Source organism: Anoplopoma fimbria, chromosome 13 (genome assembly GCF_027596085.1).
Source record: "Anoplopoma fimbria isolate UVic2021 breed Golden Eagle Sablefish chromosome 13, Afim_UVic_2022, whole genome shotgun sequence".
Taxonomy (NCBI): Eukaryota; Metazoa; Chordata; class Actinopteri; order Perciformes; family Anoplopomatidae; genus Anoplopoma; species Anoplopoma fimbria.
Window position 1 is genome coordinate 22063200 of NC_072461.1, and position 20008 is coordinate 22083207.

General features: G+C 40.9%; 2 protein-coding genes across 2 annotated transcripts; one reads left to right on the forward strand and one right to left on the reverse strand.

Annotated features, from left to right (window-relative positions):
- Positions 1-1162: 1162 nt before the first annotated feature.
- Positions 1163-12664, reverse strand: LOC129101331 (zinc finger protein 462-like). The gene is given in 12 exon segments (XM_054611107.1): positions 1163-1887; positions 2477-3539; positions 3939-4162; positions 4263-4405; positions 4524-4767; positions 5160-5294; positions 5966-6084; positions 6559-6848; positions 6941-11978; positions 11980-12076; positions 12177-12238; positions 12555-12664. Coding segments are annotated over 11 exon segments (7503 nt in total). The 5' UTR covers positions 12187-12238; positions 12555-12664; the 3' UTR covers positions 1163-1747.
- Positions 12665-13189: 525 nt separating this feature from the next.
- On the forward strand, positions 13190-19602 carry LOC129100990 (selenocysteine insertion sequence-binding protein 2-like). Its single transcript, XM_054610569.1, is given in 19 exon segments — positions 13190-13347; positions 13662-13804; positions 14433-14610; positions 14701-14776; positions 15196-15410; positions 15497-15581; positions 15656-15747; positions 16047-16193; positions 16303-16392; positions 16590-16691; positions 16782-16872; positions 16875-16910; positions 17112-17278; positions 17385-17571; positions 17690-17867; positions 18028-18248; positions 18813-18967; positions 19071-19266; positions 19475-19602. Coding segments are annotated over 19 exon segments (2496 nt in total). The 5' UTR covers positions 13190-13338.
- Positions 19603-20008: the final 406 nt, after the last annotated feature.

A 20008-nucleotide genomic window follows, 5' to 3' on the forward strand; every position in this document is an offset into this window, starting at 1 on the left:
TGAGAAATGAATTTTCAATTATTGATTAGCAAGTTGTTGTCATATACCTTTGTTTTTGAAAGACTAATTGACAAATCACTTCTACACCAACATAAAACTCTGTGGGTTAATGTGTTCTCCAAACTAACATTTATCAATTCACATTATTGGTTATAGATGTGTTGAATCAAAAATATCACTAACCTGCTCTGTTTGATCAGTTAAAATAAGGATGAAAACCTTGTTTACTTGTTCATACAGTACCAGTCAAAAGTTTGGACACACCTTCTCATTCAACTTCTTTGAAGAATCTAAAATATAAAACATATTCTGGTTTGTTGAGCATTTGTTTGTTTACCACATAATTCCATATGTGTTCCTTCATAGTTTGGATGTCTTCAATATTAATCTACAATGTAGAAAAAAATAAAAATAAAAATAAAGAAAAAACATTGAATGAGAAGGTGTGTCCAAACTTTTGACTGGTACTGTATATTAATATTATTGTGATATATTTGTGTTTTATGGTTTCGAGCTGACAGTAGACATACACGTGAAGATACAAAACACACCTGGAAAACCAGTCAAAATATTTATTCCCCTTAAGCTGGTGTGGAAAAGGGTTTCTAACGGGCTGCCTTACTCTTAAGTAGTAGTAAATATATAGCATATTGCTTCTATTAGTCACATAAATGCACACATATGAACTTACACACACACACACACACACACACTCATGCTCATTCACATCTTGACTCATTGCATTTTCTTTCCTTTGTTTATAATGTATTATTATTATAAATCATATCTTGTAAAAATGCTTTTTCAACAATATTTCATACCATATGTATTTTCTTTTTGTATTCGTTACAGTATTGTGATTTTTTTTTATATTATATAGGTGGAGACTTCAAATAAGCCAAGTGGGCTTTCTGCCTCTTCCTACACTGTAATATCATTCATCAATGTTATTTGTTTCAATTGTGCAAATAAACTAAACTAAACTAAACTAAAAAAATATTAATAATAATACAAGTGGTATCTTCATTTGCATTATGACATATTAGGCATTGCTCCCTGCTCTAAATACGCTGGGCTAACAACACAACTATGTGGCTATAGGTGTATTTACAACAAGAGTAAACAGCATACAACACAAGGGGTTAAAAAGTTAATAGAGGTTTATTACAAACAAAATACTTTTATTTTTGTACTGGTAAAAATGACTTACTTCCTCAATGTCGAGGTTCACAACAAGTACCGGTCAAAAACCCAACGCCGCCTGAAGGCAGCACAAGCCTTTTCACAATCAGTGGTTTTGAGGTTTGTTCTGGTTACCAGTTTACACATAACAGTTGTTAACAGTGTGACAATTTTCTGGACGTTTTACATTATTAATGTTTAATATCTTCACATAAACTGAAGGAATAAAAGAAATAGATATTTGCAGTTGCTCATAATTATTCACGGATATCCATTATTGTCTTTAAACATAACAAATCTAAATAAGATATTAATGTCAACAATGTCATACTTTATAAAGTAAAAATCTTGGTTAAGTTGTATTTACTGAAACGTTATCCTACGCACAAGGGCTGTACCATAAAAACATTTCAATAGAAAAAAAGGTTTAAATTCTACAAAACACGAATCATGTGTTTGTAACCAGCTTGTACAGATTTACACAGCTCAGTAAGAGAGGCGAGGACGGTTCACGACAACAAAATCCAGCTTCCCACATAAAAAAATTACGCAACCGTCCTCGACATTATAATCCATGGCGCATGATGTGACGCTCCAGTTCAGAGCCGTTCATGAGGTTTCGTCCACAAAACTCACAAGTAAACGGATTTTCTGCAGCTGCTGGGCATGAGGCTTCAGCAGCTGCATCAGTGCCTGTGAGTGCACCTGAAGAACAAGAGAAAGAAATGTCAAACAAAAGTGACAAATACCAATCACAATTTACTGGACGCAGAGATGAAATCTTGTTTTGGCCATTTTACAGTAAAAAATATACTCAATTTCCCACAACAGAAATAGCAGAAAATCCTCACATTTGGAAAACTGGCACCTGCAAACTTTTAAATGTGATTAAATTGTTGTTTTTTTGGGAGAGTTTATGTTCATTGACTAAAGAGAGAAGCATTTTTTTTTTTTTTTAAATCATAAATAATTCATTTCAGTAAATTTTCAAGTAAAGATACAAAATTATAAACAATTTCCTGCTCTTCAACTGTGATAATGTGATGCTTTTCTCTGTTATATACTATAGTAAACAGATTATCTTTGGACTGTTTTTCAGACAAAAACAAGCAATTTGAAGCCGTCATCTTCATACACTGAAAATCGTTATGGATCCAGACTGGCGTATCACAACATCGCTGGAGTGCAGGTTTGAGAAAACAATTGGGTTCAAGTGTTTTGACCTTCATCAACTCATTTTATGTAAATGATAATAGAATGATGTATACTCTTTGTCATCAATTCAGCATCTTACCTTTGGGCACATGTGGAGCACCAGCATTCCTGACGCCGTCCCCCTCCTCATGTTCCCGATTTGTGCGTCTCTTATCATCGTCTCTTGCGACCGTCTCGTCTCCTCTGTCCCGCTTTTGCTCAAGACGATCGCTCTCATCTTCCCCTTTGCAACAATCAAGAGGCTGCATTTCTTCTTTGAGATATTCATTCTCAAGTATTGGCATTTCCCCGTAAGGCTCTCTCACCTCCGCGCTGTTCATCTGATTGTGCACTTGTTTCTTTTTGAAGTTTATTAATGAGACCCCTGAGCTCCCCTCATGGCTCACCTTCAGTTGTGCACACTTGGACGGGAGAGTTAGCAAATGCCTTGCAACTGTAAAACTCCCCCGAGGCCTGCTGTTATTAGCCTGCATCAGATTCTTTCTAGCAAGGGCTAAAATTGCTTCCGTGTTGACTTGATTTAGGGGGTTGTGGGACAGAGGGATGCGGCCTCTTTCATCGAGTAATACCGCCTTGTTTCTAACATTATTTACAACCGCCGTCTCAATGTCCTCTGTCTTAACCGTTCTATTCTGATCTGCCTTCTTATGCGTCTTGCAGATGCCGATATCCGCGGCTATTTCACCATATGTCGGTTTGCTCCCCTCTGCTGCCTTCTCTTTTTGCTGTGCGAACGTTACGCTGCTTGCCTCACCATCTCTGAGTTGTGGTTGGGCTGGCAGGAACACCCTCCCCAGTGGTTCCTGCTGATGCTTTTCTTGGACAGCAGTGTTTGGTTTTGCGTTCTCACACTGGAGGTCCAACACAGAGCTGTTGGGGGGTCTTTCGTCCTTCTTTCCCTCCTTTCCTTGCTTCCGATATGCCTCCTTGGTCTGTGGTGTTATTCCCCGCCTCGTGTTATTTTCTGCCGGGTTGAGTGGAACTTCATTACAGCCAGTAGCAAACTCCTCTGTTTCTACATCCTCACTGTCATTGTTGTGGTGCTCCAAGTTAGACGAAGGCTCCTCTTCTGGCATCCTACCGACTCTTGCCTGTAGCTGATCAAGGCTGACCTGACCCACAAGCTCATGATTCCTCACAACCTGCAAAAAAACAAAAATTATTAAAAAAAAGTGTATGGTTTTCTTGACACAATAAGCAAAGCACTGGGTGCCAATATCATGAATATTAGGGCATACGGTGGATAGTTATTTCAATGTTTATTCAAATTAAAAGCAAAGTTATGTTGTTAGCGTCTGTACTCGACTAGAATAAAAAGAGTAAAAAAAAAAGTTTTTGTGTCCCTGTAAGGAGTGTTCAGGGAATTACTTCTATTCTCTATAATGCATATTAACATTGAAAATGTGATACAAAGACAGTGTCTGTGATTCCCTTTACTTTTTTCCAAATCCCAGTACATTGTAAGTGGATACTTTCTAATTCTTTCAGACACAAAGGAATTCCAGCGATGCATGGAGGGGGGTTCGGTTACAAATCCTCACCTGATGCTTGTCGCTCAGGTGTGCCTCGAGGTCGCTCAGCCAGGTGCAGTCGAAGTAGCACAGCCGACACTTGTAGGGTTTGACGTCGTCGTGCCTCGTCATGTGCAAACGCAGGTTGTCAGCACTTCCGCATGAGAATGTGCATTTGTGACAGCGGAAGACGACGCCTTTGAGGTAACGCGACAGCTTCGGGCGACGCACCTCGATAGGCACGACGCGTTCCTCTGAAAACACAACAAAACAGAAAGACTCAACTTAATGTGATGAAGGAGAATATATATAAGCGGATGTGAAGACCGAGATCCCGTCGAGCATCTAACCTACCACGATGCAAGACGATGTGATCGATCATGTTGTTCCTGCTCTTGGTCTGGTAGAGGCAGAAAGGACAGCGGAGGTCTTTCTCATGAGCGGGTTCTGACTGGCATTTCGAGTGACCCGCCTCCATGTGCGTTTCCAGGGTTTTCCTAATAACGGCAGGAGAAACAAGTGTTTGGAGACAACTTTTCCTGTCACAAATACCCAAAATGAAAGATTTATTTTACATAAAAAATAAAAAGAATACTTATGCTGGTTGTAACTTACCTTAAACCAGTGAAAAAGTCGCAGTCCTTACACCTGAGGATCTTCCTCCCATGGCGTTTTAGGTAGTGTCGTCGCATTTTAGACAGGTGTCCAGTGTTGAAATTGCAGAACTCGCAGTGAAGAAGTCGGTTGTCAGGAAAGTTGATTTCTTGCATGTTTTTTTCAGTCGGGTAATCAGTCTGTGCGATCGAGCTGTAGTGGTTCAACTGCCGCTGCACATCTGGTGGCTCCAAGTACAGCAATTCTGTCAAAAGTACAATAAATCACAATTTAATCTCAGTGTAGCCACTACTGCAAAAAGTGTGTACTAACTAGATATTTTGAAAGTTATATATATATATATATATATATATATATATATATATATATATACAGTACCAGTCAAAAGTTTGGACACACCTTCTCATTCAATGGTTTTTCTTTATTTTTTTCTACATTGTAGATTAATATTGAAGACATCCAAACTATGAAGGAACACATATGGAATTATGTGGTAAACAAACAAATGCTCAACAAACCAGAATATGTTTTATATTTTAGATTCTTCAAAGTAGTTGAATGAGAAGGTGTGTCCAAACTTTTGACTGGTACTGTATGTACACGTTATGATTTATGAACACAATAGAGATGACTTGCTTTCAGTAATTTCAGGTTCTTCATCAGCTTCAGGGAAATAGTTAAATTCCTCCGATGAATTAAAGGGCTCCTTGTCGGCCCTCTGAACGTTCTCCTCATCTTGGTCCTCAATCTCAGCAGGATCCATCATGACATCTGAGCATTCCATAGCGGAACAAACAGGGAATGAAAGACAGAAGATTTAACCAATATTACAATATCAGATGCTGTGTAATCCGTAGAGTAAAGCTGATTATTAGAATACGGGCGGCACAATCTGCTAAATTCCAAAATTTTGGTTCAACATTTATAGTTAGAATAACAATAAAAATGCAATACCCACATCTCCTTTTTATCTTGTAAGCTGGCACTTTTACCACAAACAAAAAACGGGTAGATGTGGCTATCTAAGTACTGCACAATACAATGCGACGGCCCATATTTAACAACATTTGGCTGAATGTCAGTGTTGGTAAAACATCCTGATCAAAATCTCAGCAAGCAGAGAGCTGCAACAGTTTACATCTACACTTAAATGACATTGTTTTAACATTGTGTGTACACTTGGCTAAAACTAGTCAATTACAACTTCCCTGCAGTAAATCCTACCTTCATAAAGGTTCTAATGTTCAGTGTTTGTTCAAACTGTTTTAGAGAGGTATGCTTTAGGTGAACTGTATTGAATTATAGAAAGAGCCGTTTCTAATATTCAGCCTTTCCTCACTGATAGCAATAAGGTGGGAGTGTATACTAGTAACCTGTAACGGCACATTTTAAAATCATGCATACAGAATACAGTATGCATCATAGTCACATGATAACATTACCTTGATGCTTTTTCATAAAGTGACACCTCCAGAGGTCCATGACGGTCGTCCGATAGGAACAGAAACTACACAGGAACGGCTTGATAGTCCCAGCTTTGTACAGCACATATTTGTTAATGCTGTGAGAGAAAAAAAAAAAAACATTCAGACAGATATTATCACAGTGAGTCAATCAACAATAACTAAATACATGTTGGGGGCTCCTGGACATAAAAGACCTAAAATGTATGTGATGTATGTTTCGTTTATTACCTGAACTTCGAAAAAAGAATTGTCAAACCATAATGCTGTAATAATGTTCAATGATGTTGTATTAATGATACTGTAATAGTAACAATTATTGAACGTGTGCACATGAAGCCAACTGGAGAGCTTTCATGTATTTAAGTATTAGCCCAAACTATTTAAACCTTGTTTTTTTTTTTTTTTACAATAACAAATTTGTGACATTTGTTTTGGATCGCGTGCACTGTAAAGGACAGAATTTAGCAATAATTAACCAAATTATTTAAAACAACTAAATGCTGAAGACACCTGTCATTATGTCTTTTCAATCTAATTCCCATTTCAAACTCCCTAAAGTTTCTTCTTACTTGTGCTTTAACGCCGAGGTGGGCCCATTGTTGTGCTTCTTGAGGGCCGCCATGGCTGCGTGGCTGCGCTCATGCGAACGCAACCCCTTTAGTGACATGAATGTCCGCCGACACTGTTTGCAGGCATGTTTGTCTTCTCTTGATTCCAGCTGCGGTTGCTCTTCATCGGTGGGTTTTGCTTGCGGCGCCCGAGGGCTTGGTGTCAGAGTGACGGTCTGAACGGATCTCACGTTCCACCCGTCCAGTTCATCCGCCGCTTCCAACGTGAGAATTCCGTCTTGCGCGCGGAGCTGAAAATGAAAGGCAGCATTGGTCAACAAAGCGTAGCTGAAGCGTGCAGCAAAGGATCAAGAGTGTAAAATGCCTTAGTGAGTCGACTTACTTCGATGGTTTCGGCAGCCATTGCCCTCTTTTTCGCCTCTTCTCTGTGGCAATCCAGGTGATAAGACAGCTTTCTAATTCCATTCATTTGTTTTTTGCAGTGGATACACCTGTAAAGACCTGTACTACCCTTCTTTGATCCTTGGGATAACACAGTGAAGTCCAATATGCAATCTGAGCTATGGAAAGTACTATAGTGGGCAACAAGCAGCTGAGATGAGTCAAAAATCAACCCGGGACACTTCTTGCATTTGGTGGATGCTGCTTCCACAGGTTGAGGTTCAGGTTCAGGTTCAGAATCAGGCTCAGGTACACGCTCAGGCTCAGGTTCAGGCTCAGGCTCAGGTTCAGGCTCAGCTTCAGGCAGTTTGATGGCCTTTTTGCGTATGTTATACTTCTCTAGTTGCTTGTGTATTTCAAGTGTATTCAATTTGTGAGTCTTTTTGTAGTGACAGTGCAGGTATCTTCGATAGAATGCTTTATAAGAACAAATGTGGCACTTGTACAGTTTTCCCTTGTTCTGTACCGGCTTTGTGTTTGATTGACATGTGTCAGGGCTGCTCTGGTGACGGAGGCCATGGTCTGACGCGTTCACCGCTGGTGTGTTGCTTTCCAAAGCCTGCTCTGATGCTGAGCCCAGAGAGCATGGATCAGGTTGTTCTTCAGTTTCAAAGTCAGCTGAATGTTCAGGAGCTGCTGGCAGAGTCTGATAGTGGTACCTCTCACAGTGGGCTTTCAGTTTCTTCAGTGAGGCATAAACGAGTGGACACATTTTACACATGTACCCTCTTTCGTTAGCAGCTTTTCCAATCGTACACCCGACCATGTTGGTTCCAAGTATTTCCTCTGTTTGAAGCTGATCTGCCCTGGCAACAAGGTTTGGATGCTTCATTTGGCAGTGAGTGAGAATGCCATGGAAGCTTGTATTCACGTAAAGACAACTTGGACACCTGAAGATTAATAATTTTTTGCTTTCCTCTGTGGCTGTGCTGGTACTACATTCCTCTGGAGTGTTTCCTGGTTCCTGAGTTAGAGGTCGGTCATGAGATGGCGATGGTTGCTTCTCCTTAGCCTGCTTGTATACCGGTGCATAGTGTTTCAAGAAGCTGTTCCTTCCGTGTTTGGTAACATAATGGCTTCCAAGTCGTATTTTCGTGCAATAGGACTTGAAACACAAGGCGCATTTGTGCACGCGATCCTTAGAAACAGTTTGCGTCTTGTGACCGCGCAAATGTCGGCCAAGCGCCATTTTTGTGATGCAACTGTAAGAGCAGTACGGGCACTTATGCGCCGTGTACATTTTCTTACTTAAGAAGGAAGCCTGTGATACTGATCCCAGATTGCTTAGAGTCTTATATTGTTGTATTTTACTCACAGACAACGGTTTAGGCGCTGTGTTTGCCCCAGTCCCAGTGTGGTCACTCTCACAGTGCTTATTCAGTTTATCCTGCGTCGCACAGATCTGTGGGCAGGTTTCACACATGTAGCCCCTATATCTCAACTTGCCGGGATTACCAGGAACTTTACACTTCAAATTGTCGCCCAAGTTGGAAAGTTGTGCCTCATCCATTTGAAGACTGTCCACCCTTAATGGGAGGGAGGGGTGCTTCACAATGCTGTGACCTAGAACTCCTTGATAACTTGTATGCACGTAGGTGCAGTGCTGACACCTGAAGACGTGCACGCGCGTTGGGGTTTTCTCCTGAGGCTTATCCGAATCTTCATTTGCAGCCTCGTGGTGTTTCATTCCGCAGTGAACTTTGAGACCGTGCTGGCTGTGAAATTTTGCAGGGCACAACGGGCACCTGAGCATTATGGGATGTGCTGTCGTTTCAAATTCAAGAGGCACTTGGTAGGATTCAAATGACTCGGGCGTGACGTTGTCGTCTTCCGCCTGCCTGTTTGCAGCTGTTCTCTTGCTGTTGACAACGCCCGGGACCGAGCCGTCTTCCTTCACAGACCACGGGTGGACGGCGCGGTAGTGGCGGTTGACGGCTGACACCGATCTACCTTTGAACGAGCACGCTTTGCATGAATAAGTGTTGGTTTCATTTTGTCCAGGTCGATGAGATGGCGAGCTGCAATCAGTGTCATCGCCGTCGCTAATACCATCGGTGTACTTCGTTTGATGCTTCTTCCTTTTAGGACGTGAGTCGGGACCGATATACAACCGAGTAGTCACGTACTCGAGGCTCTGGCTGCATTCTGGGTGTAGTTCCTGGTAGTGCTCATAGACTGCGGCTGCTTTTTCGTGAGTGAAAACACACATGTCACAGTGAAACCCTGCCTGTAAAGTACCTTGTTTGAAACACACTCTTAAAACATCCGTGGTTGAGCAATTTGTCCTGTGGATGACCCGAATATGCCTCCTCAAAACGCACACAGATTGAGTGGTGTATCGACATTTATAGCACCGAAGGCTCCTCTGTGGTTGCGAGGCTGTCACTGAGGGTGGTGCTGAAGCTGGGAGGGATTTTCCAAGCGTCTTTCTTTTTTTCTTTTTATGTCCTTTCCCCCCTAGAGATGCATGAGTGACTTCTTGGTTTGCAGTTTCTAAATCGGGTTTCTTTGACTTTTCACGAACCATGGAGCTATACAGACGGACTTGTTCGCCCTTAATAACAAATCCACGATGTTTTTTGGTGTAGTGCCGCACTACATAGTCCATCGTGTTCTGTCTGTAGTTGCAAATGTGGCAGAAAAACGCATCTTCATCTCCCTCATTCATAAGAGGAAGAGGTAGATGTGTGGAAAAGGAGAACTCCTTTGGTTGAGATTTTGATTTTTCAATTTGATCACGAATCACAGCCGTATGTTCAATGATGCATTCCCTCCTGTAAGGGAGGCTTTTGTGAACTGTATTTTGATGGTTTGCTACACCTTTTAAAGATGGATTTCCATAGTTGCACATTTGACAGTAAAACAAGTTTTCTGCACATGCATAAGCATTATCTTCCATCACAGAAGCATCATCTTCCAACACAGAAGCATTATCTTCCATCACAGAAGCATTATCTTCCATCACAGGAGCATTATCTTCCATCACAGGAGCATCCTCCTCTTCAAGTAGAACTTCTTCACTATGTACCTCAACTTGTTGACTAGTTTTAGAATGAGAAGTAGCAGTACTGGCTGAGGCCTCAGCTTCACTTTTAAGTTTCATTTCCTGCACCTGATCACTATAAGCTATGATATCTTCCTTACATGTTACATGCAGAGAATGTTTTCTATAATGATGACCAACAACGCTTTTGATATAGGTACTTGAATAACTGCAAAACGGGCAGTAAAACATTTTACGTGGTGAGATGCAGGATAAACCGTCCGTTTCAGTAGACTCTTCCCGACCGCGTCTGTTCGGCAACTGCTTGCATGTTCTTTTGTTTTCAGTAGATTCCGCTTTTTCGCTTCTTTGAGACTCCGGATGAGGCTTTGAAGCTTCTGGTGCGTGCTTCTGCTGATCTTTGTTTCTTGTTTTCCTAGAAGAATCTGAGATGGCCGTTTGCGGTGCAGGTTTTTCTGTTTTCGTCACAGAGCTTGGAGACTCGTCTGGCGTCAGCGGTGATGTTGTGTGCGACGTGACACATGCCGACTGTTTGATTTTGTCTATCGTGACTTCTTGACTCGGGTGGTTTTTTTGGTAATGGACATGCATAACAACAACTGACTTATGGCTAAACTTGCAGGTGTTGCAATGGTACAAGACCACGTCTGCGCCTGTGGAAGTGGGATGTTGGGCTGAGGGTGCATTTTCGACTCTCTCACATGGTGGACAGGCACTTTCAGGAGAAATCCCTCCTGGTTTTTCAAGAGTCTGTGCTTTTTCACATTTCTTTGACTGAGTTGACCCCTCTTGACATCCAGTACCCATATATCTGCAGTACAGCAAGGAATTACTCACTGCATCATTTGGGTGACTTTCCTTGTAATGTTTTTTTAATGCCTTCAATACGTTGGTGGTAAACACACACAAAAAACATTTGAAAACCAAACTGAGTTCACGTGTTTGCATCGTGAATATGTACGGGGCCTCTGCATGGTTTTCACTGTAGTGTTTCTTGAGGGCGACTACACTTACAAAATCGACTGGACAATGAAGGCAACGAAAGGTAGCACTCCTATCAAATGGATCCTGAATGTAAGCAGCGTTACATCTCACATAAGGGTGATCGTTCTGATAATGGGTAGACACACATGTGATGCTCACATCACTGTAGTCACAGAGCTTGCAAGAAAACGCCGATGAGGTTACAAAGTCTCCTTTGACAGGAGAAATCATCTTTTCGCCTTCATCTTCGCTAATATCAAATGAAAACTCTGTAATGCTTGATGATTGCTGTTTGGCTGTGAGTTCTTGCTGTGGGAGCTTCTTCTTTTCTTGGTCTGACTTAGCTTTTTTAGCAGGAGGACTATTTGACATTTCACCGTTGCTCCTCTTGCCAACGTTGTCGGGAACTGTTTCTCTGGTTTGTTCCCTGGGCCTTGGTGCAGTCAGGTCAATATTTATGAGATGATCACTTAGCAAAAAACGATGAGCAACACTGGTGATATCAATCATGGACTTTGCAGTGACTTTAAACACACCACTAGTGTTTGGGCTGGAGCTTGAGGGAGATTCTTGCAAAATGATGGTTTCTTTGGTGCTGTCTAGAAGATTCGGGCTTTTAGATGCAGATGATGGCGCAAAATACTTGGTAATGGCTTGCAATGGCCGCTTGTACGTCTTAAGATCCTTTGATGAGTTAAGGTTGCCTTTAGGTTTGGAGGTAGGCATCACAGAAATAACGGAGGAATTCGCTTTTGCTCCTGCAGCTTCGCTTTGCTGGTTTGCTGACATGACAATTCTGCTGGTCTCCGGGTTTTCACAAATTAACAGATTTCCAATCACATCTTCAGATTTTTTGTGACATTGTATCTGATGTTCATTTAAAATGTCCTGACTACAAGCTGTAAAATCACACTGCTGGCATTCAAAATCATCTTCTGCACCGATGCTATTGTTGTCAGTGTCGGCTTTGTTAGTCCAAGAGGATTTTAATCTTGGATTTGAAGAGGAGTATACATTGACTACACTGGAAAGACTTGTTTGAAGATTCTTGAGTGATACTGGTACCAGAGGTGGGAACATTCAGTGAATCTGAAGGGGGGGGAGGGGGTGAATAAAAGACAATGTTGAATACTCAACTTAATTCATGCACTACATTGACACAACAATGTCATAGAATTGTGATAAATACCTTCTTGCATCTCGTGGTGCTCTCCAGACACAGAGCCATATGAAGGCACCGCTGTGACAGACCTGGAGGATTGAACATATACATTACTGCATAACTTACACTACTGGGGATTTCCAAAAGGTATTCCAAAAAAAAAAAAAAAAATGACAACAAAATATTGAGATATGTTGCACATTTTGGAGTATTAAAAGGGAAATAAATTGCAGAGCAGTACAACAATAGCACGAGAAAACAAGTCAGGTCGAGTCTGGTATGTTCAACAGGAAGGAAGCGTTGGAGGAGTCCAGCCTTCAGACACACTGAACTCTTCTAACAAAACAATGAAGAAGACAAATACAACTTATATGCATTTTAAGTGCACACAGATAATGTACTCACGCATATAGACAAACATCTGACGAGGCTTATAATATAAATGTGAGAATTGCTGATGTTGAGAACGTGAAGGAACCACAATCCTCCGCCATCTTTTCCCGCGAGTACTCTGGTTTGTGCCGCTTCCGCTTCACCAACGAACCATCAATGTATTTGACGTCACTTCCGTCGAAAGTCATTGAAACTTCAAAATAAAATCGATTAGGAGGTAACAAAAGCACAAAACGGGGCCCCTCGTTTCGATTCGTTCGCTACAGAGGATACTCGTGATAAAACACGACTTAATTAAACATTTACATTCATTTGAATTCATTTTAAAACGTTTCCCCTTTCAATCAAAACATGATATATTGACGAGGAAAAAAAAGATTCAAGAAAAACCCAAATAATCCAAAAATATGTATTCAAATGTGGCTTTAAAGCTTATTATCTTGCTATGTTTTATTATTTCATCATCGGTGCCTTTTTTTTTATATAACTTTCAAGATTAGGTAAAAAAAAAAAACAGAAAACAACAATAACACCGCTCACCCGTGCTTTTACTGTGAAATCAGACACAAAGCAGACCGGAAGTACGCTGTTCCGCTCTGAGCCACGTGGTGTCGCTGTAAGCGCTCCTCGCTGCTCACAACGTAAACATCAGCTGTTCCGACCAGGGCTCAACTACAGCTAGCTGCTAGCTGCTAACAAACAAGTAGCTTAGCCTGGATAGCCAGCACGCTGTTTCTGGTGGATACACGTGGTCGAGAATATGTGGAGATGTGACTGCATTTAGGAAAACACAAATATGGAAAAGGTAGTGAACGAAAAATGTTGTTTTCTTGAGCTAGCATGCTAGCAAATAACGCTAACTATGCACGTAACTTTTAGCTAGCTGTTGTGAATGTGTACTTGGATGATACTTTGAAGTTTAAATATGTTTTTACATCAATCAGCTGTTTTTTTTTTATTATTACCTTCTGTAAAACATAATTAAATGAGTTTATAATGTGGATTAAGCAATCAGGAAGTTATTATTTAAAATGTGGCAATACCTTGCTTCACTTGTGTTCAAGTCAAAGGTCGTGTTCCTGCAGGCTGCCAATGACAGACTCTCTTTACTTGCTCCAGGGGGGGAAACTGTCACCTGCTCTCCAGTGTTTTGACTATAAACCACAGAGGAGACGAGGAAAGGAGCCCGCAGAGCCCCACACAGACACACCACCACCTGTGATGTTACCACATCCACATGTGTCTGATCAGAGTTTAAGAGGGTAGGAGGGTGATCACATATTTGTACTTGATTAAGTTTTAGTTTTAGTTTATTTGCACAATTGAAAAATATAAAAAACATAACATTGATAAATGATATTACAGTGCAGGAAGAGGCAGAAAGCCCACTGGGCTTATTTGAAGCCTCCACATATATAATTTTTTTTTTAAAATCACAATACTATAACGAATACAAAAAGAAAATATATATGATATGAAATACTGTTGAAAAAGCAATTTTACAAGATATGATTTATAATAATAATACATTAGAAACAACAAGAAAAGAAAAAAAATGCAATGAGTCAAGATGAATGAGCAAGATGTGAATGAGTGATGTGTGTGTGTGTGTGTGTGTGTGTGTGTGTGTGTGTGTGTGTGTGTGTGTGTAAGTTCATATGTGTGCATTTATGTGCGTGTGAGAATAAGCCGGGTTTGATTTTGATTAAGGGGATTTGGGTTTGTACCCCTGCATTTACTCCTACACAAATGTAATGCTACAAGTCCCTATGAATGCAACAACTACAGATTAAAAATACAAACTGAAACATTGAATACATATAATACATAAGGAAAGTAACCATTACTTGACCTAGTTGACTGATGCCAAGCCCCCTTATTTGTGTGAAGGAACACAAGGAGTTCAGGTGTGAGCCAAAAGCAGAATGCATCAAGTGCAAATGGAGGGCCAGCAGGAAAAGGGGTAGATGTGTCAAGGAGTCATGGCTACAGCAGCAGCCGGCGTGTTCGAGAGACCAGTGATGATTTCCTGCAGAGGGAGAGGTCCACATGGGGTCCTCAAGCTAAGGTGGGTTTTATGTTTTAATCACCAGAGAGATGAGATGAAACAAACTTTCTGAATAAGTTTGACTTAAGGGATTTGTATCCATCTCCACAGACGTCAAAGGGAAGTAATGGCTATCCTGCTCAAGGCAAAGTTATGGACAAGAACTCATTGGATGCACAGAAAAGAGGTAGATATCTAAATGACTTTTGATTCATTTCCATTATTTACAAAGTACAACATTGCTATAGCAACATGAATATGTACTGAATATTATTCAAGGAAAATTATGTTTAAAATGACATATTTGATTGAAAAATGAATAAGAATGGAAATGGCAGAACAAATAAGACACTCAGGACAACACCCTTCAAATCTGCTAATTACTCTTCCACTGTAATACAACAGCCATAGTATTTTATGCTACACTCTTAATAAATAACAGAAAATTCACATGGCAACTTTAACTTTTTCCTGAATGATCCCAGGCACCTCAAGTCATTAATCCTACACCTAAGTTATCTAACTTTTAATCAGTGAAAATGATTTTGTTCCATTCTTTATGGTAAACACTTTTGCTTTAGCTTTGTGCTTGAAATTGCACCACAGGTTTTAGAGGAGCCAGATCTCTCCCGAACTCTGCAGGGAAGCCAAAACCAGCTGAGGCAGACCTGGTGTCTTTTGAAGTGAAGATGACTGATTTCCCAGAGTTAGCCGGTGGTTCGCTGGGCAAAGCAGGCCCTCACCTTATTCAGAAAGAGTGCTGGGGTCCAACTCCTCCATCCTCGAGCCCTCAAAAGCAAACATCGGCATCTTCCTGGAAGGTGAGATCACTGAAATATCAGAATCCATATCACTAACGTAGTTATACTCCTGAAATTTGGTGCCAATTTAATTTTCTGTTTACTAGTCTGTTAGGAGAGGATCCCCAACACAAACTTACCCCAAACAAATTGCCTTGAATCCTGAGCCAGACTCCTCTGCTGCTTCACCGGGTGGGTAAAAGTCCCTGAAGTTGGTCTTTCAGTGTCAGTAATATTTCAGATTATTTATTCATTTTTGTTAACAGGTCAGCCGTTTGTGACTTCCTGGGCTAATGTTGCCTCTCAGCCTCCAAAAAAACCTGTCCCTAAAGAGAAGACAATCATCAGCAATCTGCAGGTTGGATGACATTTTGTTTGATTCAGGCTCTCAGCATAACAGCCTAATATTTAACGGGCATTGCAGGTTTTGAAAGGTCTTTTAAAAGTGTTAAATTCAGTCACGCTTTAGAAGGTATCAAAAAGTCTAAACTTGAAGATTTGTTCTTGCCTGACACCTTAAATTGGCTGTTTAGTCTATTAAAGGTGTCAGCCTCACTTAGGTAACAAAATGTAGTTGCCAGGTCAACCATGAGGTTTTTCTGCACTGCCATGTGTTTAAACATTGTTTTCTGTCCCTTCACTTTTGCGTCTCTTCAGGCGGAGGAAATGGCTGCACGGCGGGAGGAGGGAGCTCCAGGTAAGAAAAAACGGAAGAAGAAGAAGAAGGCGGCTAAAGGTGCTGTTGAAGATGCAGAAGATGAGTCCGAAGAGCAAGCAATGTATCAGGAGCTTCCAAAATTTGAGGTTAATAAAAAAATAATTGCGTCCATACTTTTATTCAATTCAAAAGCAAAGTTTTTTTTGTAAGTGATGGAGGATATTTTTTGTTGCCATGTTCTCCTCCTCCTCTTAGGACGAAGAGGAGTTTCCAGGCTTGACTCCTGCTCTGACTGTAACTGATAGATTGATGACAAGCAGCTATGCAGCAAAACTATGCAATGAGGTACATATCAATAGTTATTTCTCCTCCCAGTTGTTTTTACATTGAAATTATAATACTGTTTTTTTGTTGTTTTTTTAATGCTTTTGTAATGCACATTACATGGGTTGGAACATTACAACCTATCGGGTCAGGAGATTGTCTTTAACATTATGTAAAGTGTCATTTGCGAAACCTTTGTTGCGTTTTTTTTACCCCAGGAAAACCAAAGAGAAGGTGTTCAGCATCAGTCTGCCGACCACCCCAAGGAAAAATCCACTGCAGCAAAAACTCAGCCCACAGAGACGGCTAAGAAAGGACAGGTTGGTATTTTTCTTGTACATTCAAATTGTGTGTAGTAATATTGTTGTGCAGAAAACAGTAGAGATTGTTTTCGGTCTCCTGATTTCTAGAAAGCTGAAAAGGTGTCTGGGAAGAAAAGCAAAGTTCCTGTTCAGCTGGACATCGGAAACATGTTGGTCGCCCTGGAAAAGAAGCAATCCCAAAAGCCAAGCAGGACGCCAAACCAGTCATTCTCTCAGGTGGGTTGCAATTAGCATCTTGGCCTCTGATACAAATGCTTCCTAATTTCTCTCTCTTGCCTTGATAAAAGATTATTGTACAATATATTTAGGTTGATTACATTTGCGTTCTTAGGACAAAGCTAACTGATCCAGACCTGTTGGTGCAGTGTAAGAAAACATACCCCAGAATAACTCTCTTTTTGAATGATTTATCTGCAGTTGGTGGTGGACTACCTGTTGTCCAGAAGCAACCATTGGTCCAGAAGAAACTGCATTGGCAGCAGGATAAAATTGCACACAATCCTCTGGACTCCACCAGCCCTTTGGTCAAGAAAGGCAAGCAGAGAGAGGTGCCCAAAGCCAAGAAACCCACTCCTCTCAAAAAGGCATGTCCACCTACTTTTCTGGAACAAATACAGATGCACTTAATTATGTAAGAATGCTTTTCCACAGGTGCAGCCTTTGTTCATTTATTTATTTTAATTTTCTCAGGTAATTTTGAAAGAAAGGGAGGAGAGGAAACAAAAACGTTTGCTGGAAGAGAGAGGACTGCTGCCTGAAAATGACTTAAAACCTGAAAATGACTTAAACCCTGAAAATGACTTAAAACCTGAAAATGACTTAAAACCTGCTAATGATGCTGCAGAAGAAGAAGATCAGTGTGAAACAAATGCCACAGGTCAGATCAAGCATGTGAAACAACAGAATACATTTGGGCCATGCTGTTACTTAAGATTGAGGAAATCTTTGATTATAGTTAATATTTATTCCGTTTTTTTGTGCTTCTGTATCCTCAGATGAGGTTGGAAGTCCTACGGAAGAACTTGACGACCAATCAGAGTTTAACGGCACAAACCAGATGGTGATAGAGGTTGAAGAAGAGGCCGACAAAGAAGAAATCATAGAGCAACAAACCACCTCACCTGTACCTTGCCCTGCCAGTCGACCTAAAATCCACAGCAGAAAGTTCAGAGAGTAAGACTGTAAACTGTATTCCCACAAGTTGTAATCTTTGTCGGTTGTGCAGAAATAAGAAAACATTTAATCTCACAGAATTTAACAACTGTTTTTTTTTTTTCTCACATTTCTGGTAACTGTATATTGTAAAAGTATACGATATTGTTGTGCATGTCAGCTATTGCAGCCAGATGCTGAGCAAAGACGTGGATGAATGTGTGACGGCTCTGCTAAAGGAGCTGGTTCGTTTCCAGGACCGCCTGTACCAGAAGGACCCCATGAAGGCCCGCATGAAAAGACGCATTGTGATGGGGCTCAGAGAGGTCCTGAAGCACCTCAAACTCAGGAAGGTCAAGTGTGTCGTCATCTCTCCCAACTGTGAACGCATCCAGTCCAAAGGTACTGTGTCCCTGTGAGAGTTTCACAATATCACCTCTGAAATAGTAAATAAATGCTCGCAAATGACTGAAACGGTTGATTACCAAAAGAAAAAAAATGTTGCAGGATAAGTTTCTGTCTTTAACTGTTTCAGCTCTCCTGAAAGGTGTCCGGTTGTTTTTTGTAGAGATCCTCATCCAAACAGACGCAAAAACTATAATTAGAATAGCGAAATCTCTTTATTCCCCTTTTTTTTGGGCAGAAAAAAACAGCACAGATGAGTGATCACAGTGCGGACTAGAGGTGACAGAAAGTTGCCATCTTCTTTTTGGACACGGCCAGCGTTTTCAGTTCTATCCCCCGTGGATAGAATTTTAGAACAAGTAATTATTTGGTGTGAAAATGGCAGCTTAGTGTGGGCATATGGCCAAAAGGGAAAGGAAAAAAATATATAGCAGATTTATCCAGTTAAATGCTGACGTGACCAAACTCGTACTCATTTACAAATTTAAACCTGTGAGCAACAAGGCAAAGATGTGCACCATGTAAAAACACTAAGTTCTTGGAAAATGTCACCTTTCACAGGAGGCCTGGATGAGGCTCTGTACACCATCATCGACACTTGTCGGGAACAGGGGGTGCCATTCGTGTTTGGCCTCTCCAGGAAGGCTTTGGGTCGCTGCGTCAACAAGGCCGTGCCTGTCAGCCTGGTGGGCATCTTCAACTACGATGGTGCACAGGTGGGATGCATGTTAATCACTAACAAGACAGTTGTTCTAGACATGAGCGGTAATGTTATAACCATTTGAAAAAAGCTGAGACGTTTGTCTTTCTTACCCACAGGACTTCTATCACAAGATGATCGAGTTGTCGTCTGAGGCCAGGAAAGCCTACGAGGTGATGGTGTCGAGCCTGGAGCAGACGGGCCAGGCAGATGAAGAGGAGGCAGTGAACGCTGAGGAAAAGCTGCAGATCAGCGGCCTGGCTGAGGAAGCTGAGCCCGGTCCTAACCCCATACAGCTGGAGGAACCAGAGTACAGTAAGTTACCGTCCTGACCCAATATTTCAATTTTGAATTTGGTCTAATTAGGTAAAACAAAAGGAAAGCTGTGATTTTGTCACTTGACCAATTAAATTAGTATTTAAAGATGGTAAAGAGTTAGAGCATTCCAAAACAGATCCCCCCCACCCCCATTGAAAGTCAAGTCAGAGTCAAATAATTATATTTATTGTATTTCTTCTTCCAGTAAAAATTTGGAAGAAAATGTTGGAGAAGGATTGCAACCACAAATTTCTGAACTTTGAGGAGCAGATGAGCTCCATGCACTTGGACAGTGTATGTGCTGAAAACACTGATGAAGATGACAAGAGTTGACAGTGGCGAATCCCTCCGTGCCTAAACAATGAATGAATCCACTCTTGCTGATCACCAGCTAAGAAGAAACTACAATGGACTTAATCCCACATGCAGATAAATCAAGCTGCTCCGCTGTAGTGGATGTTAACCTGGAGATTTTGTCAGGAAATTAATTATGATTTTTTTATTATATATTTTTTTTATTGATTGAACTCAAAACACAAAACATAATACATCAAGCTTAAATAATGTTTGAGTTTAAGTTCAAGATAATTGGGTAAAACTATGTACTTTAAGAGTGTGTGGGGGTTATAAACTGGAGAGGTTTAATCACTGATTTACCAGGACCAAACCACTCACTTGAGGAAATCCCACAATATGAACCTTCAACAATGATGTCTGTGAACAAGACTAGAGGATGTGC